This window comes from Carcharodon carcharias, chromosome 34, assembly GCF_017639515.1.
Source record: "Carcharodon carcharias isolate sCarCar2 chromosome 34, sCarCar2.pri, whole genome shotgun sequence".
Taxonomy (NCBI): Eukaryota; Metazoa; Chordata; class Chondrichthyes; order Lamniformes; family Lamnidae; genus Carcharodon; species Carcharodon carcharias.
In genome coordinates this window covers 1865718-1892679 of record NC_054500.1, presented here as the reverse complement: position 1 = coordinate 1892679, position 26962 = coordinate 1865718, and the positions used below count along the sequence as shown (strand labels likewise).

Here is a 26962-nt window from a genome sequence, read left to right as displayed (position 1 = left end):
GTTGCTCGCCATGGTCTGCAGGAGATTAGTATTTAATGCCTGTAGGCTCCAGGGCAATCCTGGAGGGTTGGCAACACTAACCAGCTGTAGGTCTGGATATCTAACCTTTTTCATGTTGGGGACTTGGGTAACAGAACAGATCATCAAATAGGATTGAAGTGGCTCTTAACCATCTAGAAAGCAAACCCTCCAAAGTCAAACGTATCGAAGTCTTGATCCATTGTTTGGCAGTCAAATGAATTGTAGCCGGTGCAGTCAGTCTCCTGACAGCAATCAGCTGAGTGAATGCCAAGTTCTTTGAAGTCCAGGGGAGCGGTTTCCGACGGCTGGGCAGAGGATGAGCTCATCATGTAACCGAGGGTGGGGCCAGTGGCTGCTCCACCCACCAACAGACAGGCAGCTCTGACAACCTTACTGGACTGGGAACCGTGTCTCAGACACCCGGCTGGCTGCCTCCCTTTACTTCGGTTTGGTTTAGCTGCAGATAGAAATGCAATGAAAGATCTCACTAAAAAGAAATTACATACTTTAATAAATGGGTGTGAATATCAAGGTAAAAAATCAATAATACACACAAGCAGCATTTTTGGGGAAATTTAAAGTCCTTTCTGCCTCAGTAAAGAAAGACTTGCATTTGGATAGGACAGTGCAAATCAGCTTGTAGTAAATGAATTGTTGTAATTTAGGATACATGACAGCCCATTTGCAGATGGCAGGTCCCAGGCAGAGCAGTGACCAGATAATCTGTTCAGTCATGTTGGTGGAGGGATGAATATTGGCCAGGACCCATGGAAACTCCCCTCCTCTTTTCTGAATAGTACCAAGGAATCTTTTACATCGACCTAAGAGGGCAAACAGGTCCTTGGTTCATAATGTTCTCTCAGTACTGCCTTGAACTGTTAGCTGGATGTTGTGCTCAAACATTTGGAATGGGATTTGACCTCAAAACCTTCCGACTCAGAAGGAAGAGTTGCTCCCCAGAACCACAGCTGACGCTGGTGTAGGGAATGCATGTTGGGTGCTGGTAGGGATATTATAATTTGTTACCTTGGCTAGACATTAGGGAGAGATGGCAAAATGGTTACCAACTTCTGTGCAGAGGAGGGAGCAACAATTCACACTGCTTCCCACACAGTATTGGGTTCAGGGGAACATTGGGAGATACCTGGGTGTGAAAGCCTTATACTCCACAGGGAAATGTTATATTTTGCACTATGAGAAGACTTAGAAGACAGCCATTTAAAAATGGAAAACTATTTTCCAAGTCAGTTAAAGATAAATTAAGTGTGAGAAAGCATGGCAGCCAATTCATGCACAACAATGTTCCCCAACAGCCGGCTGATAACGATTGGATAAGACCATAAGATGTAGGAGCAGAAATAGGCCATTCGGCCCATCGAGTCTGCTTTGCCATTCAATGAGATGATGGCTGATCTGATAATCCTCAACTCCACTTTCCTGCCTTTTCCCCATAACCCTTGATTCCCTTACTGATTAAAAACCAGCGATCTCAGCCTTGAATATACTTAACATCCCAGCCTCTGCAGCCTCTGCGGTAAAGAATTCCACAGATTGACTACCCTCTGAGAGAAGAAATTCCTCCTCATCTCTGTTTTAATTGGGCGACCCCTTGCTCTGAGATTATGCCCTCTAGTCCTAGACTCTACCACAAGGGGAAACAATCTCTCAGCATCTCCCCTGTCAAGCCTCCTAAGAACCTTATATGTTTCAATAAGGTCACCTCTCATTCTTCTAAACTCCGATGCGTACAGGCTCAACCTATTCAACCTCTCCTCATAAGAAAATCCCTCCATTCCAGGATCAACCTTCTCTGGACTGCCGCCAATGCCAGTATATCTTTCCATATATAAAGGGACCAAAACTGTTCGCAGTATTCTAGATATGGTCTAACTAGTGCCTTGTATAGTTTTAGCAAGACCTTTCTATTGTTATACTCCATTCTCTTTAAAATAAAGGCCAACATTCCATTTGCCTCCCCTATTACCTGTTGAATTTGTATGTTAGCTTTTTGAGATTCATGCATGAGGACCCCCAAGTCCCTCTGTGCTGCAGCTTTCTGCAGTCTTTCTCCATTTAAGTAATATTCAGCTCCCCTATTCTTCCTGCCAAAGTTTATAATCTCATATTTTCCTACAGTATGTTCAATCTGCCACATTCTTGCCCACCCCCTTGACCTGTCTATATCCCTCTTCAATCTGTTTTAATATTGTTAAAGTATAAATATTGTCCAGGGCACCAAGGAGAATTTCCCAGTTCTTCTTCATAATACAGCCATATAATCTTTTACACGACCTGAATAAACAGACAGGACCTTGGTTTAACATGCCATCCGAAAGACAGGTCAGATGTTTTGATGGTATCCCACTGTTTGGCTTGCGAGTAGGAAGAAAGGAGAAGCTGCAGTACGTACAGAATTTTCACTGTCAGGAGCAGAGGGGAGAAGCAACAGAGAGTGAACAATCACATGCTCTACCTTTATGGCGGTGACACATTGCTGCATGCTCTCTCTCTCCGTCAGATATACTGTGCTCTTTATCAATGTGGATCCTGCATAAGGACACGTTTGGAGAAAAGGACTTTGAACAAAAGAAAGACAAAATAAATCAATGCTCAGAGTAAACATGTCAGAGAAACACTAGCAAAGGAAGCACAGTGAAGACGAGATAAATTAGATAAAGAGGATGTACTTAAAGGGTTGGCAGTCCTCAAACTAGAAAAGTCACCTGGTCTGGGTGGGATGTACCCTAGGTTACTGAAGAAAGTAAGGGTGGAAATTGCAGAGACCCTGGTCACAATCTTCCAATCCTCCCTGGGTATGGCATAGTGCCAACAGACTGGAGGATTACAGTTGTACCCCCTGTTTGAAAAAAGGGGAGTGGGATTAACCTAACAAGTACAGGTTAGTCTGCCTCGTATTGCTGAAAAAAGACATCTTGTCGAAGCTTTTCATCTTGCACTCATCAGGACAATTGCAAGAATACCAATGTCAGGAGAAACGACAACTTTATACTGTACGAAAAGAGAGTTGATTGGTTGACAGATGGACTTTGATTGGTAGAGGCGTTGCCATGGAGAATGCACCAGTTAATGGTGACTGATAGCATTGTTTGAAATTTAAACCAGGCAGCTTGACTCTGGTCAAGGCATTGCCCTGAGACCCCTGAGGGGGGTGGGGAGAGAGAGGGGAGGTTGGGGGGGTCTTAATGAAGAGCCCAATGTGGAAAGAGGGATCCTTGAGGAAGGTGCCTCCCCTACCACCCTTTCCACCTGAGGCCTGGGCAGGGCAACTTGCTGGACTTCTCCTCAGCCCCCACCTCCTCTCGCCAGCCTCAAAATTGAGGCCAGGTAGGAAGCAACCCTGAAGCGTCCATTAATTGGCCACTTTGAGGACCTCAGTTGGGGCAAGGATAGGTGGGCTACCCTCGGAAAAGTCAGAGGCGGATGGGAGGATAGTGGGAAAGCGATCTGGGTAATTTAAAGGGACCCCCACTTGCAAACCCATCCAGCGGGGAGGGCCATTAAATTCTGCCCAGAAACCTATAGACCTGAAGTTTGTGCTAAACCATGATTTACAAAGTTTAATATGCATCCTCAGTGATACTTCAGTGTTGGAACAGAATAACCAAATATTTAAAATTATGCTGTATATGGACAGCAATGCGATAGTGTAGAGGCAGCTTTACTCTGTATCTAACCTCATGCTGTACCTGCCCTGGGAGTGTTTGATGAAGTGGTACACAGGGAGTTTAGTCTGTATCTAACACATGCTATTCCTGACCAGGAGTACTTGATTGGACAGCATAGAGAGAACTAAATTCTGTATCTAACTCCTGGTATAACAGCCCTGAGAGTGATCAATGTGTCCATGTAGACAGAGTTTTAATGGGCAAACAAACTATTCCATTCCGAGACCTGATGCCCTGAAAACTGACTGTACAATTGAGACTTGTTTCCTTGGAGGAAAGAAGGCTGAGAGGAGATTTGAAAGAAGTATTCAAAATCATGAGGGGCCTGGACAGGGTAGATAGGGAGAAACTGCTCCCATTGGTGGAAGGATCGAGAACCAGAGGGCTCAGATTTAAGGTAATTGGTAAAAGCAAAAGTGATATGAGAAAAAACTTTTCCACACAGAGTGGTTAGGGTCTGGAATGCACTGCCTGAGAGTATGGCGGAGACAGGTTCAATTGAGGCTTTCCAAGGGGAATTAGATGATGATTTGAAAAACAATCAGCAGTGGTGCAGGGAGAAGGCAGGAGAAATGCACTAGGTGAAATGCTGAGAGAGCCAGTGACGATACAATGGGCCAAATGGCCTCTTTCTGTGCTGTAACAATTCTGTGAATTTGAGAGCATTCTTTTCATCATGCCTGTGATTCTCCTGTCTCACCTTGAACATCAATGACACTAAAATACAAATGATAGACATCCATTCATGCTTGGACTTTCAGCAGGGTGGCTCCTGCCAGAACAGTGACAGAGAAGTGGAGAAAACCCCAGGGAAATGGCAGGAGATCAGGAGGAACTTGGACAGAGAATCCAGGTATAATAGCATATAACAATTGACAGGATCACCGAATTGTTACTCTAGTAACTGAACGTATAGCCTCTCTTGCTGTCTGTCAGGGGTCATGTGATGTTCTGGGAGGCTTCAGCCAATCAGCCCTAAGTGCAGGCAATCTGGGAGGTTGGGGCTCCCTCACAAGAGTGCTGATTGAGTGTGTAGCAACTGAAAAGCTCTCTGTAATAAAGTTGATCTGTTTCTTGTTGAAACCTGTCCACTCCGTCAAGTCATTACATTTGGCGACATGGGTAAAATAATTCTGACGCTGCACCTCACCTTGGCCAGGATATTGAGGTTGGCGAGCGGGGGGAGGGGGGAGGTGGCGCCCGCTCGCTGATGTGTAAAATGATGCGGGATGACATTGGGCGGAACTCCCAACATTATCCCGCCCCACGTCATTTCCATTTTCCAGCAGCCAATTGAGGCCATTCAAAAACTAAGTGAAGTAATTAACGGACCTTAACCCTGGTGTGCAGGCCGGGACCCCTGGCCGGGAACCCTGGCCGGGAACCCTGGCCGGGAACCCTGCCGGGCTTCAGAAAAAGCACGAAAGCTCATCCACGGGCGAGATGTGGTTTCCTGAGGGTTTTTAAAAATTTGATAAAAGTTTGAATAAAAGCGATGGGCATGTCCCAACTCATGTGACAGTCTTAGATGAGGGGACATGTCAGGGAAATTTTATCTTTGTGCAATGCCCATTTTTGAATTTTGGTGCCTATCTCCCTGAGGCAGCACTTAGCCTCAGGGAGGTGAGTGTGCTCTTTTGTGCGCATGTGTGAAACAGCGCATTCCCGACTTAGGGAATTCCCTCCCCTGCCTGCACAGGGAGCGCATCCTGGCGGATATCACACTGGATGGGCCTTAATTAGCCTGCCCACGTAAAATGGCGGTGCGCCCCGATTGGATGCTCCGATTGGAGCTGCGTCTGCACGCACCCGCTCCTGCACTTCCCCCCCAACGGGGAGAAAATTCTTCCCCTTGTTACCATGAGTACATTGAATCTTAAGAAAAAGAAAAGACAGCTCACCAGTCATGCCGTTGTTTGGCAGAATCATTCCTTATGATCCGACTATGGAAGACTAGAGCCTGTATGTAAAGCACCTCAGATTTTATTTCATAGCGGATGACATTACCATGGAGGAGAAGCAGAAAGCCATCCTTTTGAGTTTATGTGACAGTAAGACAAACAATTTCATTTGCAACCTGACAGCTCCAAGCACGCCCAATTCTAAGACCTATAATAAATTAGTGGCTCTGATGAAAACACTCTTCCAGCCGAAGCCATCCATAATAACACAGCATTTTAAATTTAATTCCAGAGTTAGGGCCTCAGGAAGGTCCTTCACAACCTATTTAGCGAACCTTAAGCAGCTGACAGAACACTGCGTCTTCGGAGACACATTAAATGATATGCTGCGGGACCGATTGTGGAGTTCAGGACAATGCAGTACAGCACCATTTATTTGCCGAGGTTGACATCAGCTTTAAGCGGCCCTAGAAATCTCCCTCTCCATGGAAAGTGCTGTGAGAGACTCGCAGGCTTTGCAACTTATACAACATAGCACTGTTCTTCATGTGGGTGGGAACCTACTGCATAAACCAGAGATACAGCAGCGAAGCAAAATGTAATATCTGCTGTTAGGAACATGAGAAGGCCTAGCAGAAACACTTTAGCAGTGACTCCAAGATTAATTTGTTATAGCAGTGGAGGTGACTACAGACAGGACATCTGTAAATTCAAGTAGGCAGAGTGCCATTACTGCTGTAAGAAATGTCACGTAGTAAAGCAATGCAGGGCAGTCGAAACAGCCTGTAAAGCAGCAAACCAACATGATTGAATTAAAAAATACAGCAGAACCTGAAGCTGCGGACACCGACATTTATTCCCTGTATAACGTAACCGCTGTAAAAACTGAACCTATCACTGTCACAGTCCAAGTTAATGAGAAGCCACTAATAATGCAGGTGGATATGGGTGCCTCAACTACAGAGGTGGGACAGAACATTTTCAAATACCTGAATGAAGGTAGACAGCCAATAAACCTGGAGCAGACAACCACTAAATTAAAGACATACACTGGAGAATCTATTCAGGTAAAGGGCATCGCCACAGTACCAGTGTTTTATAAGCAACAGACAGCCCAGCTGCCAGTGATAATAGTGAAAGGAAAAGGACCTAGTCTTTTAGGCCAAGACTGGTTACAGAAGGTCAAGCTTGACTCATCTTAGATACTTCACCTGAAAACAGGAGGAGTTCCTGAACTGCTAAGGAAACACAATATGGTATTTCGGGATGAATTAAGGAAGTTAAAAGGTGTGCAGGCCAAGATATATGTGGATCCTCAGGCGACACCACATTTCTTTAAGGCCAGACCTGTGCCTTATGCCTTGAAGAAGGAGGTGGATGCAGAACTGTGCCAGTTAGAACAGCTTGGCACCCCCCAACCTGTCCAATTCTCAGAATGGGTAGCACCCATAGTTCCAGTGGTTAAGTCTGACCAAACCATACGCATCTATAAAGTGACTAAATAAGGCAGCCAGACTAGACAAGTACCCCATTCCAAGGATAGACGACTTATATGCAAAGCTGATGGAGGCAAGTCCTGTGCAAAATTGGATATGAGCAACACCTACCAACAATTAGAACTGGGTAGCATGTCGATAGAGTATGTGACTATTAACACACACAAGGGTCTTTATCAGTATACTCGCCTACCGTTTGGAGTATCATCTGCATGTGCTATCTTCCAGAGAACAATGGAGAGTCTTTTGCAAGGACTTTCCCGAGTGTAGTATACCTAGGTGATGCAGTATAATGTGGATAAATGTGAGGTTATCCACTTTGGTAGCAAAAACAGAAAGGCAGATTATTATCTGAATGGCTATAAATTGAGAGAGGGGAATGGACAATGAGACCTAGGTGTCCTCATACACCAGTCGCTGAAGGTAAGCAACTGGTTATAGAAGGTCAAGCTTGACAGTCTGAGATACTTCATCTGGCGGTAAAGAAGGCAAATGGTATGTTGGCCTTCATAGCGAGAGGATTTGAGTACAGGAACAGGGATGTCTTGCTGCAATTATACAGGGCCTTGGCGAGACCACACTTGGAATATTGTGTGCAGTTTTGGTCTCCTTATCTGAGGATGGATGTACTTGCTATAGAGTGAGAGCAGCAAAGGTTTACTCAACTGATTTCTGGGATGGCGGGACTGACATATGAGGAGAGATTGAGTCAGTTAGGATTATATTCACTGGAGTTCAGAAGAATGAGGGGGGATCTCAGAAGCCTATAAAATTCTAACAGGACTAGACAGGGTAGATGCAGGAAGGACGTTCCCGATGGTGGGGGAGTCCAGAACCAGGGGTCACAGACTGAGGATATGGGGTAGACCATTTAGGACTGAGATGAGGAGAAATTTCTTCACCCAGAGAGTGGTGAGTCTGTGGAATTCGCTACCACAGAAAGTAGTTGAGGCCAAAACATTGTATGTTTTCAAGAAGGAGTTGTTTATAGCTCTTGGGGCGAAAGGGATCAAGGATATGGGGAGAAAGCGGGAGAAGGCTATTGATTTGGATGATCAGCCATGATTGTAATGAATGGCAGAGCAGGCTCGAAGGACCGAATGGCCTACTCCTCCTATTTTCTATGTTTCTATGTTCTGATCACAGGGTCAACCGAGACTGAACACTTGGCCAACCTGGAGGAGGTGCTAAGAAGGTTTATGGAAGCCAGTGTATGGTCAAAGAAGGAAAACTGCACATTTAAAGCACCTGAAGTTACTTACCTGGGTCATAGGGCAAACACCGTGGGTTTGCATCTGGTAGAAGAGAAAGTTCGGACAATGCACCCTCACCATTCAATGAAACCGAACTCAAGTCCTTCCTGGGTATGATCAACTACTATAGCCGCTCCTTGCCTAACTTACCAACTGTATTAGCACCATTACACTTGTTGTTAAAAAAGAATCACCACTGGTCCTGGAATTCACAACAGGAAGAATCCTTTGTGAAAGTAAAGGAACTGTTGTATTCGTCATGTTTATTGGTGCAATACGATCCATCGATAGAGTTGGTATTAACATGGGATGCCTCTCCTTATGGTGCAGGAGCCGTTTTATCACATAAAATGGAAAATGGATCAGGAATGCCCATTGGCTATGTCTTGTGAGCCCTCTCCACAGCTGAGAAGGGTTATTCCCAGCTAGAAAAGGAAGGTTTATCTTTGGTGTTTGGAGTGAAGAAATTCCACCAGTACCTACATGGATGACATTTCACCATTGTGTCGGACCATAAATGGGTTTATTCAGTGAGGATAAGGCCACTGCGCCAATAGCATCAGCAAGAATACAACATTGGGCTCTGATATTATCTACGTATGAGTATACTTTTATGTACTGTCTCGGCTTACACATTGCAAATGCGCTCGCGCTCAGTTGTCTCCTGTTACCAGCTAGCATTATACATTGTCCTGTTCGACAAGAAGTTGCATCATTACTGAATTTCTTGGATTCTTCCCCTGTATGTGAAGCAAGTTAGAAATTGGACAAATAGAGATCCAATATTATCAAAATCAGAGACTTTGTTTTGCGAGAGTGGTCAAATTCGCCTGTATCTGAACATTTGAGACCATTCCATGCCAGAAACACAGAATTAAGTTGTCAAGATGGAATTTTGTTGTGGGGACCAAGAGTTGTCTTCCCATCACAAAGTAGAGAACCACTCTTGACAGAACTTCACAGTGCACACCCAGGCATATCAAAGATGAAAATGCTTGTGCAAAGCTATATCTGGTGGCCAGGTATTGACAGTGACATTGAAAGCATGGTCAAGCACTGTCTTCGTTGTCAGCAATAACAGAACTTACCTGTTTCAGCTCCCCTGCATCTGTGAGAGTGGCCTGTTCATCGATTATATAGGACCATCCTTAGGTACCATGTTTTTGTTGATTATAGATGCACATTCTAAATGGATGGCTGTATATGAAGTCAAATCGCTAACATCGAGCGCAATTATTGAGAAGCTGCAGCACTCTTTTAGCTTACCTGGCCTACCTGAAATTGTTGTTTCTGATAATGGTACAGCATTTGCCAGCACAGAGTTTCAGAAATTCATGAATCTGAATGGAATCAGACATATTAAAACAGCCCCTTACCATCCCTCATCGAATGGTTTAGCCAAGAGAGCTGTACAAACTTTCAAGTCTGATATGAAAAGTTATCAGAAGGTCCTCTAGAATCTCGACTTTCCTACTTTCTCCTCAGTTATCATACATACCACATTCAACCACAGGTTCAACACTGCCTGAATTACTGATGAAATGCCGCCTTTGTGCACAGTTAAGCCTGGTGTTTCAAAATTTAGGAGCAGAATGTAGAGCGGAATCAGAGTAATCAAAAGTTGAACCACAATATAAACAGCAAAGCTCGCACTTTCACTGTAGGTGACATGGTATCCGTGTGAAATTTCAGAACCTTGGACAGTTGGACCTTGTTAGGTTCCTGGAACCATTGTCTCAGAGATTCGTCCACTAACTTTCCCAGTACAATTGGAAGATAGAATCAATCGTAAGCACGTAGATCATAATCGTGCTAGAGTGACATTCCAACAACCAACTAATCCGCCTGTGATTAACCTTGAACCGTCAATTTCTGAGGTGCCAGATCAACCTAGAATAGACACACCCGATGTCTCTGTAGAGTTGCCAAACCCAGAACTATCACTTTCCAAACCCAATGTCTCTGTAGGGTTGCCAAACTCAGAACTGCCACTTTCCAATTATGCATCTCGTGCTGCAGTTCCAGGTCCTGTTGATCCTGCTGAGGGACCTCAAGTGGTAGAGCTACGCCGCTCCAACCATATAAAGAGTGCACCTCGGAGGCTTGATCTTTAAGCACCTGAAGTTGTATGTATGTATGTGTTGTTGGATATTCAAATGTTTCCTTGTAAATAGAAATCATAAAAAAAAACTAAAGGGGGAGGAAATACAGTAATAACAACAACAAAGAAAAGTACAGCACAAGAACAGGCCCTTCGGCTCTCCAAGCCTGCGCCGATCATATTGCCTGTCAAACTAAAACATTTTTGCACTTCCGGGGTCCGTAACCCTCTATTCCCATCCTATTCATGTATTTGTCAAGCTGCCTCTTAAACACCACTATCGTACCTGCTTCCACCACCTCCTCTGGCAGCAAATTCCAGACACTCACTACCCTCTGCATAAAAAACTTACCCTGCACATCTCTAAAGTTTTCTCCTCTCACCTTAAATCTATGTCCCCTAGTAATTGACTCTTCCACCCTGGGAAAAAGCTTCTGACTATCTACTCTGCCCATGCCACTCATAATTTTTTGAACTTCTATCAAGTCGCCCTTCAATCTCCCTCGCTCTAGTGAGAACAATCTGAGTTTCTCCAACCTCTCCTCATAGCTAATAACCTCCAGACCAGGCAGCATCCTGGTAAACCTCCTCTGCACCCTCTCCAATGCCTCCATATCCTTCTGGTAATGTGGTGACCAGAATTGCACGCAATATTCCAAGTGTGGCCTAACCAAGGTTCTATACAGCTGCAGCATGACTTCCCAGCTTTATACTCAATACCCCTGCCGATGAAGGCAAGCATGCCATATGCCTTCCTGTCTACCTTATCCATCTGTGTTGCCACTTTCAGTGACCTGTGGACCTGTACACCCAGATCCCTCTGCCTGTCGATGCACTTAAGGGTTCTGCCATTTATTGTATAATTCCTGCCTGTATTAGACCTTCCAAAATGCATTACCTCTCATTTGTCCGGATTAAACTCCATCTGCCATTTCTCCGCCTAAGTCTCCAACCGATCTATATCCTGTTGTATCCTTTGACAATTCTCTTCACTATCTGCAACTCCTCCAACCTTGGTGTCGCCTGCAAACTTACTAATTAGCCCAGTTACATTTTCCTCCAAATCATTTACGTATACTGAAGGTATAGCCTCTCCTGCTGTATATCAGGGGTCATGTGATGTTCTGGGAGGCTCCAACCCATGAGCCCTAAGCACGGGCAATCTCGGGGGGGACATGGTGGGGCTTCCTGATGAGTCCTGATCAAGCATGTAGCTCTCTGTAATAAAGTATATCTCTGTCTTGTTGAAACCTGTCCGCTCTATTGAGTCATTACAGTTACAGCACAGAAGGGGGCCTCTCAGCCTGTTGTGTCTGTGCTAGCTCTCTGAAGGAGCATTTCACCTAGTGCCACTCCCCTGCCTTCTCCCCATACCCCTGCACATTCTTCCTTTTCAGATAATAATCTAGAACCATCCTGAACACCTCGATTGAACCTACCTCCACCACACTTTCAGAGAATGCGTTCCAGATCCTAACCACTTGCTGCATGAAAAAGTTTACCCTCATGTTGCCATTGTTTCTTTTGCCAATCACCTTAAATCTGTACCCTCTGGTTCTTGATCCACCACTGGGAGCATTTTTTCCCTATCAACTCTGTTAGGACCCTCATGATTTTTGATTTTTTGAATTGTATCAATTCAGGATATCTCTGATGCAAAATAACCCAACACAAAAACAGGCAACAATTACACATCATCACCTGGTCCCCTGTTACCCTGTACGCTATCAAATGCCAGGGTATGAGAGTGCAGTATAAAAGCAGGAAGTTAGTAATAAGTAGGTAGACCTTTTTTACCCAAAGGTTATTGGATGCATGGAACAGATTAGTGGGGAAGGACAATGAAGCAATGGATTTGAGACAAATAGATGAGTCATTTATGAGAATGGGATTAAGAGGTATATTGATCTGGTGAGGTTGATCTGTAAAAATGGGGTAGGATTATTGGGACTATCAGCCTTGCCTTCTGTGCTCTAAAGGGAAATGTTAGTGATGGGCAAACTCTTGTTCAATCACTCTCTGTCTAAGATTCACAGTCAACACAAAATCATTAATGTTATTATGTGGGGAAAACCAAACATTCAAAGGCAAAATGTTCAACTCCAAGACCCTCATTCACTAGTATCCTAAAAAAAACCTCTGAATCTAACCTTAGTGCAGCCTGGCTTTCACTAAATCCCACAAAATTATCCAACCCAAACTACAACCTTAGGTTTAGAACTAAGGTTCTTGGTTATCATTCACATTCTTATTCATCAGACCTGCCAGGGCCTGAGATCAAAGCAACTAGGATGGTCGAGACAGAAGAGGAAGCAGGTTAGGGTCTACCCAGGTTAGAGTTAGGGGGTGGGAGTGGCGGTGGTAGCAGGAACAGTGAGGAGCTCATGGCTTAAATTCTGATTTTTAGTTCTTAATGATAGACATTCCTTGGAAATCTTTGTTAAAGCTTTAAGGTTCAGAAGGTACCAAAGTAATGAAAATATGGATTCTGCTTTTAAAACAATTGGATTTTTGCTGTTGCTTTATAAGTTTTTTGGGACGCCCTACATAAAACTTCAACTACATAACAAATGGACACGGCCTAATACATGAATTATGGATGTGAGAATATTCATCAGTAAATGCCAAATCTTACCTCTATCATCTTCCTAAGCATTTTCAACCAGTGACTGCATTAAGGGAAGAGATAAAAAGAGTGTTAGTGGAAGATGTCTATACCATGAAAGGATCCTATTGTGCAATGGGCCTGTGGATTCTGAGATTACTTGAAGGTTAAATTTCCAGTGATACAACATTAGATACTTCCATTGAGAGGCTCTGTTAAAAGCACAGGAAAGATAACAGCAACTTATTAATTCGACAAGTTAGTGCAATGCAGTGGGAGGACACAAGTCACTGGTAAAACCAATCCTGGAGCATGTGGATTTAGAAAATATGTCTCTGAAAGTGTTTAGATACATAAGAAAGAGTTCAGAAAGGAGCAACAGGATGATGCTGAATCTGAGGGAACTAAATTATGACCATAGATGCAGATAATTGCACATATATTTTACTTGTAACAAAAGATCTAAGAGGAGACATTGTAGACATGTTTGAAAGAAATAAATGAATTGATGAGGTTGAGGTACATAAGCTCAGAAAGAGCTCAAAGACACAATTCCCGAGCTTTGACTGGGTCGGAAGGATGTTTGACCTAATGGGGCCAAACCCCCTCCGTTCAGCCAAGGCAGTGCCCAAAGAATGATGACCCCCCCCCCAACCCCCCCACTTCCTTCCCACCCTTTAAACACTCCCTCCCATCTGCCACACTCTCCCCACCTCATTGGGCAATGGATAAGGATTTTGAATCAATCCGGAGATTACTTTCCAACGTGTTCGTTAAGGAAGCAACAGTGATCAGGAGACCTGAGAACACATCCCTGCTCATCTCCAAAACTGCCATGGGATTTTTCATGTCTACCTGAGAGGGCAGACAATGAATCAGTTTAAGTTCTTCGATAGTGCAACATTCTTGGTATTGTACTGGAGTGTCGGCCTGGATTATGTACCCAAATCTTTGGCTTGAGGCTTGGACACAATCTCCTGACTCAGAGGCAAGAGTGGTCCCAACTGAACAGAGGCTGATAAATCCTGTTAGTTTATGAAGTCAAGTGGATATCAAGAGAACTTAGAAGGAATGAAAGATGAAAATATCTGAATGAAAATGGAAGCAAATTGTCCGACATTTCCTGATCTCATTTTTGACAGCATTAGTGGGATTGTCTTCCCCCTAGTGTCTCTTGGCTACAGAAGGTAGATAGAAGTTACCCACTTAAAATAACAAAATATCTAATGTCTAGCCCCATCCATTGAGAGCTGAAAACTGTTTGACTACAAATGTTAGATGGTAATGCTTTCCCCTCATGACCTAGTAACACCTCACCACCAGCCCCCACAGCCCCCCAGCACAGTTGCTGCCTAAGCTGACACTCGCAGAGCATGAGGATGAATTCTACGTGGGCACAGACACCAGCAGATGAGATGGTGCCCTCAAGAGAAATGAAAACAATAGAAGAAAATAAATCAGTGATTATGACACAAAAGGAGACCATTCATCCCATCAAGACCATGCCAGCTCTCTTTAGAGCATTCCAATCAGTCCTAGTCCCATTCCCCTGCTCCGCCTATATTGCCCTGGAAGTTTATTTCTCTCCATCATCTGCACTTTCACCAGCCTTGTGGGCAGCAATTAATTTTTATTCATTCACGGGATGTGGGTGTCGCTGGCTGGCCCAGTATTTATTGCCCATCCCTAGTTGCCCTTGAGGAGGTGGTGATGAACTGCCTTCGTGAACCCCTGCAGTCCGTGTGGTGTAGGTACACCCACAGTGCTGTTAGGGAGGGAGTTCCAGGATTTTGACCCAGTGACAGTGAAGGAATGGTGATATATTTCCAAGTCAGGATGGTGAGTGACTTGGAGAGGAATTTCCAGGTGATGGTGTTCCCATCTATCTGCTGCCCTTGTACTTTTAGATGGTAGTGGTCGTGGGTTTGGAAGGTGCTGTCTAAGGAACCTTGGTGAATTCCTGCAGTGCATCTTGTAGATGGTACACACTGCTGCCACTGTGCGTCGGTGATGGAGGGAATGAATGTTTGTGGATGTGGTGCCAATCAAGCGGGTTGCTTTGTCCTGGATGGTGTCAAGCTTCTTGAGTGTTTTGGGAGCTGCATTCATCCAGGCAAGTGGAGAGTATTCCATCAGACTCCTGACTTGTGCCTTGTAGATGGTGGACAGGGTTTGGGGAGTCAGGAGGTGAGTTACTCGTCACACAATTCCTAGCCTCTGTCCTGCTCTTGTAGCCACAGTGTTTATACGGCTAGTTCAGTTCAGTTTCTGGTCAATGGTAACACCCAGGATGTTGATAGTGGGGATTCAGAGATGGTAATGCCATTGAACGTCAAGGGGTGATGGTTGGATTCTCTCTTGTTGATGCTCATTGCCTGACATTTATGTAAATGTTGGTTTCCACTTGTCAGCCCATTATTGTCCAGATTTTGCTGCATTTGGACATGGACTGCTTCAGCATCTGAGGAGTTGTGAATGGTGCGAATATCCCCACTTCTGACCTTATGGAAGGAAGGTCGTTGATGAAGCAGCTGAAGATGGTTGGGCCGAGGACATTACCCTGAGGAACTCCTGCAGTGATGTCCTGCAGCTGAGATGACTGACCTCCAACAACCACAATCAGCTTCCTTTGTGCTGGGTATGATTCCAACCAGTGGAGAGTTTTCCCCCTGATTCCCATTGACTTCAGTTTTGCTGGGACTCCTTGATGCCACACTCGGTCAAATGTGGCCTTGATGTCAAAGGCAGTCACTCTCACCTCACCTCGGGAGCTCAGCTCTTTTGCCCATGTTTGAACCAAGGCTGTAATGGGATCAGGAGCAGAGTGGCCCTGGCGGAACCCAAACTGGGCGTCAGTGAGCAGGTTATTGCCAAGCAGGTGCCGCTTGATAGCACGGTTGATGACCCCTTCTATCACTTTACTGATGATGGAGAGTAGATTGATGGGGCAATAATTGGCCAGATTAGATTTGTCCTGCTTTTTGTGTACTGGACACACCTGGGCAATTTTCCACATAGCCGGGTAGATGCCAGTGTTGTAGCTGTACTGAAACAGCTTGGCTAGGGGCGCGGCAAGTTCTGGAGCACATGTCTTCAGTACTATTGCTGGAATATTGTCAGGGCCCATAGCCTTTGCAGTATTCAATGCCTTCAGCCGTTTCTTGATGTCACGTGGAGTGAATCGAATTGGCTGAAGACTGACAGCTCTGATGCTGGGGACCTCCGGAGGAGGCCGAGATGGATCATCCACTCGGCACTTCTGGCTGAAGGTTGTAACAAATGCTTCAGCCTTATCTTTTGCACTTGTTCTGGGCTCTATCATTGAGGATGGGGATAGTTGTGGAGCTTCCTCCTCCAATGAGTTGTTTAATTGTCCACCACCATTCATGACTAGATGTGGCAGGACTGCAGAACATAGATCTGATCTGTTGGTTGTGGGATCGCTTAGCTCTGTCTGTTGGCATGCAAGTAGTCCTGTGTTGTTGCTTCACCAGGTTGACAGGTCATTTTCAGGTAAGCCTGGTGCTGCTCCTGGCATGCCCTCCTGCACTCTTCATTGAACCCACTCATTATCACTCGCTGCGTTAAAAAAAAGTTCTTCCTCATATTTTCCTTGTTTCTCTTGCCCAAAATTTTAAATCTGTGTCTCTGAGTGTAACAAATAAAGAAATAAAACTGAAGAAAATTAGAAAATGATTGTTGTACATGAGGAATGTGATAAGCTGCTATACAAATGCAAATTCTTTCTTTCCATCAACAAGGAATACTGAGTTTGAATTCCAGTTTCATAAGATCATAAATAGGAGCGGGATAGACTATCTGGCCCCTCACGCCTGCACTGTTATTCAATACAATCATTGCTGATCTTCTGCCTCAACTCCACTGTCCCACCACCCCCTTGATTTCCTGAGTAACCAAAAATTAAACGATCTCAGTCTTGAACATACTCAATGACCAAGTATCTGCTGCCAACCAGGAGAGAGAATTCCAAAGATTCAAAAGTCTCCAGGTGAAGAAATTTCTCCTTATCTCAGCCCCAAATGGCCAGCCATTATTCCTGAGACTGTGAGCCTAATACGAGATTCTCCTGCCAGGGGAAACAATATCAACCCTGCTAAGCCCTCTTAGAATGTATATGTTTTCAGTGAGATCATTTCTCATTCTTCTAAATTCCAGAGAGAGGCCAATTCTATTCAATCCCCCTCCATAGGACAACCCTCTCATCACATCATTCACCTTCTTCTCAAGCTCCACCCACAAGTTGGGATTGGTTATTTCTTTGAAAGGAGTTATTGAAAGGTCAGGCTGTTACCCTGAGAATGATGCTGGGCCTAGCAGTGTGGACTAGAGACAAGTGTAGGCCAGGATGGGTGGGGATGAGAAGTTTCCGTTTCTGAAGGATATTAGTTGGGTTTTAAAACAATCCACTAGTTTTTATGGTCATTGTGTTTTCTGCCACCAGCTCACAGGCTCCCAGATTTATTGACGCAATTTTTACCTGACCCCTTTTTTTTTATTCATTCAAGGGATGTAGGCATGGTTGGCTAGACCAGCATTTATTGCCCAGCCCTAATTGCCCCTTGAGAAGGTGGTGGGTGAGCTGCCTTCTTGAACCGCTGCAGTCCGTGTGGTGTAGGTACACCCACAGTGCTGTTAGGGAGGGAGTTCCAGGGTTTTGACCCAGCGACAGTGAAGGAACAGCCGATATATTTCCAAGTCAGGATGGTGAGTGGTTTGGAGGGGAACACGATGGGATCAAATGTAATGTTGCTTTCACACCGCTCCCAAATTTACTGTGTTGAAATCCATGGAGAGTGATATTTCATGGGGTAGAAAACCAGTGTTCCACCATTCCATGGTTTTCCCACTTGCCACCATAATTTAAAGGTTGCCCCATTGAATTTGATTACATTACTTTCACAGAATGCATGGAGTCAGGGGAACAAGCAACAACAGAATAAATAGCAAGCTGGCCATAAAACGGAAAACCAAAAGTTGGTTAAACTGTTTACTGAGAGTGGCGAAAGGGAGCAAGCGATATTTCACAAGCATCTTTGAGTTTTCTATTTACAAAACTGTTTGGACTCAGGATTTGGAATTACAATTTCAAAATTTGCAGATGACACCAAATTGGGGAGGTGCAGTTAATGCAGAGGAGGACCATGACAAAATACAGGAAGACTTCAATAGACTTGAAGAATAGATATGTATTTGGCAATATAAGCTTCAATAAACAAATATAAGTTAGTATATTCTGGTAGGAAGAATAAACACATAATTCTTGTGGGAGGACAGAATCTGAATAAAACAGACCTGCACACAGTGGGGAGGCTGGTAGCAGGTCGGGAATCCATTTGTTCTGTCAGTGGGATTTTCTGTAGCTCCTTAGCCATTGCATTACATCCCAATGCTCACTTTCCTAATCAATCACAGAGCGCAGAGGTGATGAAGCATTTGTATTTAAAGGGAAGCCTTCCAGAGCATGTTTCTACATTTGGCAATGAGGGAAATAAATTTTTCCTGGCACTGTCTCCTGCCCGCATCTGTGAGTATCATGTTTAATCGACGATAGTGAATAGGAAATTATATTACTCACTGAGATGCCACTTTTTGGCTGGATAGACTGATTCGACTCCTCTGCAGAGGAATGGGGTTATTTCCAACCAAAACCTTCAATCATAATGCAACGCTTTAAGTTTAATTTGTGAGTGAGAGCCCAGGGGGAGTCAATCCTGACGTACATTGTGAAACTCAAACAATTATCAGAGCATTGCAATTTTGGTACAACCAAAATTGCGAAAAAAAGCACACCTGAGAAGAGAATGCAGAGTGTGGCTCAGGCAATCCAACAAGATGTTACAAGTACACAGTGTGGAAGACCCTGGTACCGGTAAGTCTGATATTTACTGTCTTTCCAACCTCAAGGATATTAAGCCAGACCCATTCACCATAACATTCTGTGTAAATGGGAAGCCTCTAAATATGGAAGTAGATACAGTCGCATCAGTCACTGTGATGGGTGAGCACACATTCCAGTACCTGAGAGGGGGTGCTCAGCCTTTAAGTTTAGAGAGCACTTCAGCCAAGCTAAAAACATACACCGGAGAAGAAGTAAAGGTGAGGGTACCGCTTTTGCAGTTGTGAGCTATGGACAGCAGTCTGCCCGGTACCTATCATAGTAGAAATGGATGAAGGATCAAGCTTTCTGGGACGTGACTGACTCAAGAAAATAAAGTTTAATTGGGCTGATGTTTTGCAGCTGAGGACAGGGGGATTGTCAGAATTGTTAAGAAAATATGACGTTGTCTTCCGGGTTGAGTTGGGCAAAATTGAGAGCTTACAAGCCAAAATGTATCTGAATCTGGAAGCCACCCCTCAATTTTCAAAGCAAGACCGGTACCACATGAGAAAATGGAAGTTAAACTAAAGAGGTTAGAAGAATGAGGTATAATCCAGCTGGTTCAGGTTTCAGAATGGGCTGCACCCACTGTCCCCATTTTGAAGCCCAACAAGACTATCGGCATTTGCGGTGATTACAAACAGTCAATCAGGCCGTAAAGCTGGACAAGTATCCTCTTCCACGGATCAAAGACCTTTATGCAAAAACTGGGCAGGAGCCGGTCATATACCAAGCAGGACATGAATCACGCTTATCAACAGCTTGAGTTGGATGACGGTTTCGAGGATATATCACGATAAACACCCACAAAGGGCTTTTTCAGTACACACGCCTGCCTTCTGGTTTCTCATCGGCATGCGCGATACTTCAATGCACAACAGAGAGTCTACTACAGGGGTTGTCACAACTTGTGGTATATCTCGATGATATACTCATTATCTGGCAAATTTAGAAGAGGTGTTAAAAAGATTTCAGGAGGCTGGAGTTCATCTCAAGAAAGAAAAGTGCACTTTCCAAGCCACGGAGTTGACTCACCTGGAAGAACAGGATCAATGCTCAAGGGCTACACCCTATTGAGTCGAAAGTCAGGGCCATAAAAGAAGCACCTTACCCCACGAACATATCTGAAGTTAAATCATTTCTAGGAATAGTCTATTATTATGCTAAATCTATCCACAGTGCTGACCCCATTACACATCCTACTAAAGAAGCACCACTGCTGGTTTTGGGGAATTCCCCAGGAAACGGCTTTCAACAAGGTGAAAGAATTGCTGCAGTCTTCAAGCCTACTTGTACACTTCGACCCATTGAAGGGTCTAATATTGACATGTGACGCCTCTCCGTATGGTGTTGGGGCAGTGTTGTCCCATGAAATGGCAGACAGCTCGGAAAGGCTGATAAAATATGTGTCAAGAACACTATCAGTAGCTGAAAGAAGCTAAAACACAAAAGAGGGCCTATCAATAGCTTTCAGCATCAAAAAGTTCCATCAATATCTACATGGAAGACATCTCACGATTGTTTCAGACCACAAGTACTGTTGGGGCTTTTTAAGGAGAAAAAGGTCATCCCACCAATAGCCTCTGCAAGGATTCTGAGGTGGGCATTGATCTTGGCCGCCTATGAATATACCTTCAAACACCGACCAGGGATACATATTGTGAATGTGGATGCCCTGAATCACCTGCCTTTGAGAGAAAGTATTACATGTGCACCTATTCTTCAAGAAATTGTCTTGGCCTTGAACCTTTTGGATACACTCCCAGTCTGTGCGAAACAAATCAAAACCAGGAACAGTCGGGATCTACTGTATCCGACGACGAGATAAAATCCTTATGGGATGGGGAATTGAGGCAGTTTCAGAGGACATGAAACCCTACTCCATCTGTAAACATGAGCTTAGTTGTCAAGGTGGTATTATGTGACAGGGAGCACGAGTAGTTGTTCCTGTGCCAGGCCCGAAGCTGCTCCTGATGGAACTACACAGTGGCAACCCTGGTATCTCGAAAATGTTAGCCAGGAGTTATGTATGGTGGCCCGGAATCGACAGTGATATTGAAAACCTGGTATGGCACTGTCAACAGTGTCAGTTGCAGCAAAACCTACCAGGCACAGCTTCACTACACCCTTGGGAGTGGCCTGGCTGGCCATGGGTCCCCGTCCATGCTGATTATGTAGGACCATTTATTGTACGTTGTTTCTCCTTGTAATTGATGCACACTCTAAGTGGATTTTTGAGGTGAAAACACCAACATCGATGATGACCATAGGAAAGCTGCAGCACTGTTTTGCAACTCATGGTTTACTTGAAATAATCATGCCCCATAATGGGGCAGTGTTCACGAGTGTGGATTTTCAAAACTTCACCACTCTCAATGGTATAAAACACATATAGACAGTGCCCTACCACCCCACATCAAATGGCTTAGCCGAGAGAGAGCCAACCAAACTTTTAAATCTGACGTGCAAAAACCATCAGTTGGATCTTTAGCAACAAGAGTCTCACGTTTTCTGCTGAGTTACCATATCACTCCACACTCAATGACAGGTGTTCCTCCTGCTGAACTGTTAGTGAAACATCGTCTCAGGACAAGGTTAGGTCTTGTGTTTCCAAAATTGCAGGGAGGGTAGAGTCAAGTCAGTGTAACCAGGAGACAAGTCATGATTCTCACAGTAGAATTAGGAAGTTCTCAACTAACTTCTGTAGTGGCCCTAGGTGGATTCCTGGAAGGGTAGTCTCTGAGACTGGACCTCTTCCGTATCAAGTAAAGATAGAGGGATGGATTATTCGGAAGCACGTTGACTATTTGAGGGGTAGAGAGGCACCCTTGCAGCCAGTGTTACCATCGAGTGTTGGGGAACCTGTGTACACCGAAGATTCTAGTCGAACAGTAATAAATATCAAGGCCATCCCTCTGGAAGTTAATGATTATGAATTGTCCATACCAAATGTGGCTGCCAGCCCAGGGAAGCTGGAGTGGAGGAGGACTGCCAAGGAGCAGGAGGCAACCTGTCCCTCTGTCTGCAGGAGGAGGAGCTCTGAGCAGGGTAGGAGCAGAGCCTGCAGGCCCACTCGAAAGAACCAGGACTGAGCAGGAGCTGGTGGTCCTCCAGGAGCTACCAGTTAGTACAATTCCGGGAAATGCCAATCTGGTGGAAGCCTCACAACCTGTCAAACTATGCCACTCGACACGAATTCGAAAAGCACCCCAAAGACTTAATTTATAAATATACATGTAATTATATCTAGAATTCAGGAAATTCTTGGTTCAATTGTATAAGGCAATTGTTCACTGGAAAGATGTACAAAGGAGTTAAGTGGGGAGGGATGTGATGACTGTCACTTTAAGATTGGTTCAACTGAGTAGGGGTCATATGAAACAAAAACAAAAATAGCTGGAAAAGCTCAGCAGGTCTTGACAGCATCTGCGGAGAGGAAGACATTTAACGTTTCGAGTCCGTATGGCTCTTCATCAGAACTAAAGAAAAAGGGGTCATATGATTTGTTCAACCAATATGTGGCCAGCATGGGGGGAATAAATTCTAGGAAGGGGTTTCCAAGGAAAAAGATTGCTGTTTGAGGGGCCGGCCATATACAAGCAGCCTCGGCCGTATACAAGCAGCCTCGGCTGTATACAAGCAGCCTCGGCCGTATACAAGCAGCCTCGGCCGTATACAAGCAGCCTCGGCCGTATACAAACAGCCTCGGTCATATACAAGCAGCCTAGGCCGTATACAAACATCTTCAGCCGTATACAAGCAGCCTCGGCCGTATACAAACTGCCTCGGTCGTATACAAACAGCCTCGGCTGTATACAAACAGCCTCGGCCGTATACAAACAGCTTCAGCCGTATACAAGCAGCCTCGGCCGTATACAAACAGCCTCGGCCGTATACAAACAGCCTCAGCCGTATACAAGCAGTCTCGGCCGTATACAAGCAGTCTCGGCCGTATACAAACAGTCTCGGCCGTATACAGCCACGACCGTATACAAACAGCCTCGGCTGTATACAAACAGTCTCGGCCGTATACAAACAGTCTCGGCCGTATACAAGCAGTCTCGGCCGTATACAAACAGCCACGGCCGTATACAAACAGCCTCGGCCGTATACAAGCAGTCTTGGCCGTATACAAACAGCCTCGGTCGTATACAAACAGCCACGGCCGTATACAAGCAGCCTCAGCCGTATACAAACAGCCTCGGCCGTATACAAACAGCCTCGGCCGTATACAAACAGCCACGGCTGTATACAAGCAGCTTCGGCCGTATACAAGCAGCTTCGGCTGTATACAAACAGCCACGGCCGTATACAAGCAGCTTCGGCCGTATACAAACAGCCTTGGCCGTATACAAACAGCCACAGCTGTATACAAGCAGCTTCGGCCGTATACAAGCAGCTTCGGCCGTATACAAACAGCCACGGCCGTATACAAGCAGCTTCGGCCGTATACAAACAGCCTCGGCCGTATACAAACAGTCTCGGCCGTATACAAACAGCCTCGGCCATATACAAGCAGCCTCGGCCGTATACAAGCAGCTTTGGCCGTATACAAGCAGCTTCAGCCATATACAAGCAGCCACGGAAGCTCCTGTGTAAATCCAGTTTGTTTTGTTTGACTAAGAGACCTCCCAGAACCTGTTTCTACAGCATCCCATTTCCAAGAGCCAAGCCTTAAACTCTCACCTTCCCAGCCAGGGGTGAAAATATTCCTTCCCCACCACCTCCCACTCTGAGAGCTTTTCTTGAGAGCTTCATGGACTCGTTTTTCATTTTCACTAACTCATTTATTACGTGATGCAGTCAAATAGTCACATTACCTTCTGCATTTGTGTTGACATATCGGGTATTTGGATTCACACAGAAGCAGAATTTGAAGAATCCAATCAATAACTCAATAATCCCCACACCTCCATTAAGCTTAAAGCCACAACAAACAAGGAAATCATTAATTTCCTAGACACCACATTATTTAAACTGGAACAAGACAATAGGCAGAAGTTAGCAACAAATGTTTTCCCCATAAATAACTGACGTACTCCCTGACACACAAAAAGCAATCACCTTTAATGAGCCTTCCATGGATCGGTGAGGTCACAGCTAAAGGCCTCAATAAGGCTGCTATACAGAGAAAAGAAGAAAGAGCAAGTCTGCTGAGTAATCTGGGACCCTGCTGTAAAGCACTTTGCTCTCGTAGGGACCTTGCCATTCGAAAACAGTTAGTAAGAAATGAAAAGGGTACAATCAAACAGATGTATACAAATCAACCAGTGGTGGACAATGATCTTCTAAGATCAAGCCTTCGGTTGTTCAAAAGGAAGGCATTGTGTCATGGCCCTGGACAGGAGAAAAGTGATGAGACCAAGATTTCTCGACCAAAGGTTAAACAAGAAGTTTGTGTTACATAAATATTTGGCAAGCATCATGGATTGCTTTTGATTTTGGTGAATCTGTATATAACGAACTGGACCCCATACCTGAACATTTGACGGATGCTGCTTGCTTATTTACAAGCCTGACTCAGAGCCTGTAATGGTCAAACTTGATTCCGCCTGTGGATGAGGTTTCACAAAAAATGCAAGTCCGCCTGGCCGACTCGCCTGTCCACCAACCGTGAGGTTGGATGGACCATGAAAAATCAGGCAATTGCACCCTTAATTACCTTAATTGGCCTGTTAATTGTCAGTGGATGTGCTTCCGACTTTTGCGTGCGCCTGCTGATCGAAATATTGTACGAGCGCGGGATGATGCTACGATGCTTACCCAACATTATCTCAGGCGATTTCGCGTCTGATCGGGTCTGGTGTGCCTCCGTGTGCCAAGCTAAAAATTCTGCCCAAAGTGTTTTCATTGCATATGCACAAAAAGCTGGAAGATTTTAGCCAGACAGTTTCTACCATTTTTACTGTATCTCAGATCTCAATCTCAGATTTAAATTTAACAATTGTTCTAGCATTGGTATTGTTGGATATTGAGAGGAATAGTCAATTGTTGCTTGCAGAAGAAAGTTCCAAACTTTTACCATCCTCCGCATGTAGAAGTGTTTCATAATTTCACCCCTGAATAATCTGGCACTAATTTTTTAGTTTATACTCCCTGGTCCTAGATTCCTCTAAATTCATTGATCATTTACCTCATTACATTTCCTTCATTACAACATTACTACACTTCCAAAGTATTTCATTGACTAAAAAGCATTTTGGGATGTCCTAAGGTTATTAAAAAAAAAACTATAAAAATGCAAGTCGTTCATTGCTATTTGGGATCTTAGTATATAAAATATAGTTAAAGGTTTGCCTCTAACATGGTCATTGCATCTCAAGTAATTCACTGTATGTGAAATGCTTAGTCACGTTTGTATTCCATTCATGCCATGGAAGATGTTAAATACTCTTCACTCTGCTCTACCCAAGCTTGGGACTGCCTGATGTTGACAACCAGTATCAGAACGCTGTATCCCCAAACTTACATGCCCAAATAAAGAAATGGGAAGGTGAATAATTTCTGAAGAAATGCACAATTGGACTATCAAAAAACTTAACTAAATCTTGCTGGCTATAATCCTTTCATTGGATCATACCCATTCCACTAAATGACCTAATTTCCCAGCCTTTCCAGAATCCCAAACAACAGCCAATAAAATTGATCCTTAGATTTCATTAACAAATTGCCAAAACCAATGAAGGCAGATGTGAAGACGCAGCACAATTCTCAGATATCCTGTTGCAAGGATTGGGAAAATGCTCAAAAAACATTCAAATTTGATAATAGAAAAGTAAACACAGAAATGCACACATTGCTGTGAACTTAGCAGAAAAATGTGCTCAAGATTCTGCATTTTTTTTACCTTCAAGATCATGCTTGAGTTCAAAACCAGCTCAGTATTTTGAGGACTTGCTGGAAGACTTTTCCAGCTCTGTTTCCAGTTTTCCATTTTATTGGAAGCTGTGCTGTAATATTTGCATATGTACATCTCAGTTTTCATGGATATTATAAAGAGGAGTACAGTTTGCAGCATATCTACTTGTGAGAGCTGCAACTCCCATCCCTGAAGTTGCTCCCTCACTGAGTCTCCCAACCCCATTCCCGTTTTGCCTCTTTCCACCCTTCAGCCTCTCTGACTGCTGCTGCTCTCGCCCTCAGGCTGATTGCTGTCACTCACCTTCCCACTGCTCGCTGCTTCCTTAGTGAGTTTATCAGCAGCAAACACAAGAGAGGAACAGTCTGTGATTGGAGAAGCAGCTCCTTACAGAATCTGTCACTCCCACATATGGGGGTGACTTTTCTCTGATTGGTTGCCTCATGATTGAATTTTCCCAAGTGTTTTGTGGGGCTTTTGTGGGCGAATTTGCCTGCCTCCCCCATGTATTTTGAATGTTATCCCTAGTATTCTCTTGCATTGCACTCCTCTGACCCACACAGAGTGTAGTTCTACGCATTCCTTTCTCTTCATCACCTCCTCAGGTCCCCATCTGAACAGCCAAAACTCAGACTCACCCTCATCCTACTGTTCTCCCACACCCATCCCTCTCAGTCATCCTAAAAAGAAAAAAAAACTGGCATTTATACAGCACTTTTCACAACTGGATGTCTCAAAGCACTTTACGAACAACAAAGTACTTTTCAAAGTGTAGTCCCTGTTGTAATTCTAGAATTGTGGCAGTCAATTTGTGCACAGCAAGGTCCAACAAACAGCCATGCGATAAAGACCAACGTGAGGTTGATTAAGGGGTTAATATTGGCCAGGATACCAGGGAGAACTCGGCTACTCTTCTTCGAATGAGTGGCCATAGGATGTTTTATATCCACCTGTGAGTGCAGACGGAGCCTCAGTTTAATTTCTCATTCAAAATGCAACTCGTCCAAGAATGCAGCACTCCCTCGAGTTCTGCACTAGAGTGTCAGCCTTGATCTGAGTGCTCAAGTGCAGGAAGCTTGTAGCTCAGTGCCAAGAGTCACAATGAGCCACAGCTGACTCTCCATAAATGTTGTCCTTCCCT

The 26962-nt window shown here is 44.5% G+C and overlaps 1 protein-coding gene across 2 annotated transcripts; it reads right to left on the bottom strand.

Moving 5' to 3' along the window:
• LOC121272713 lies at nucleotides 1–25847 on the bottom strand. 2 transcript variants are annotated; one of them, XM_041179481.1, is made up of 3 exons: nucleotides 25810–25847; nucleotides 2495–2597; nucleotides 1–478 (listed from the first exon to the last, which is right to left on the bottom strand). In XM_041179481.1, exons 1-3 carry the CDS (start codon nucleotides 25819–25821, stop codon nucleotides 174–176), a joined length of 420 nt encoding a protein of 139 aa, XP_041035415.1. In that variant the 5' UTR covers nucleotides 25822–25847; the 3' UTR covers nucleotides 1–173. The 2 variants fall into 2 exon arrangements, with proteins under 2 accessions (XP_041035415.1, XP_041035416.1); XM_041179482.1 differs by lacking the exon at nucleotides 25810–25847 and adding an exon at nucleotides 13094–13106.
• Between the last annotated feature and the right edge of the window lie 1115 nt (nucleotides 25848–26962).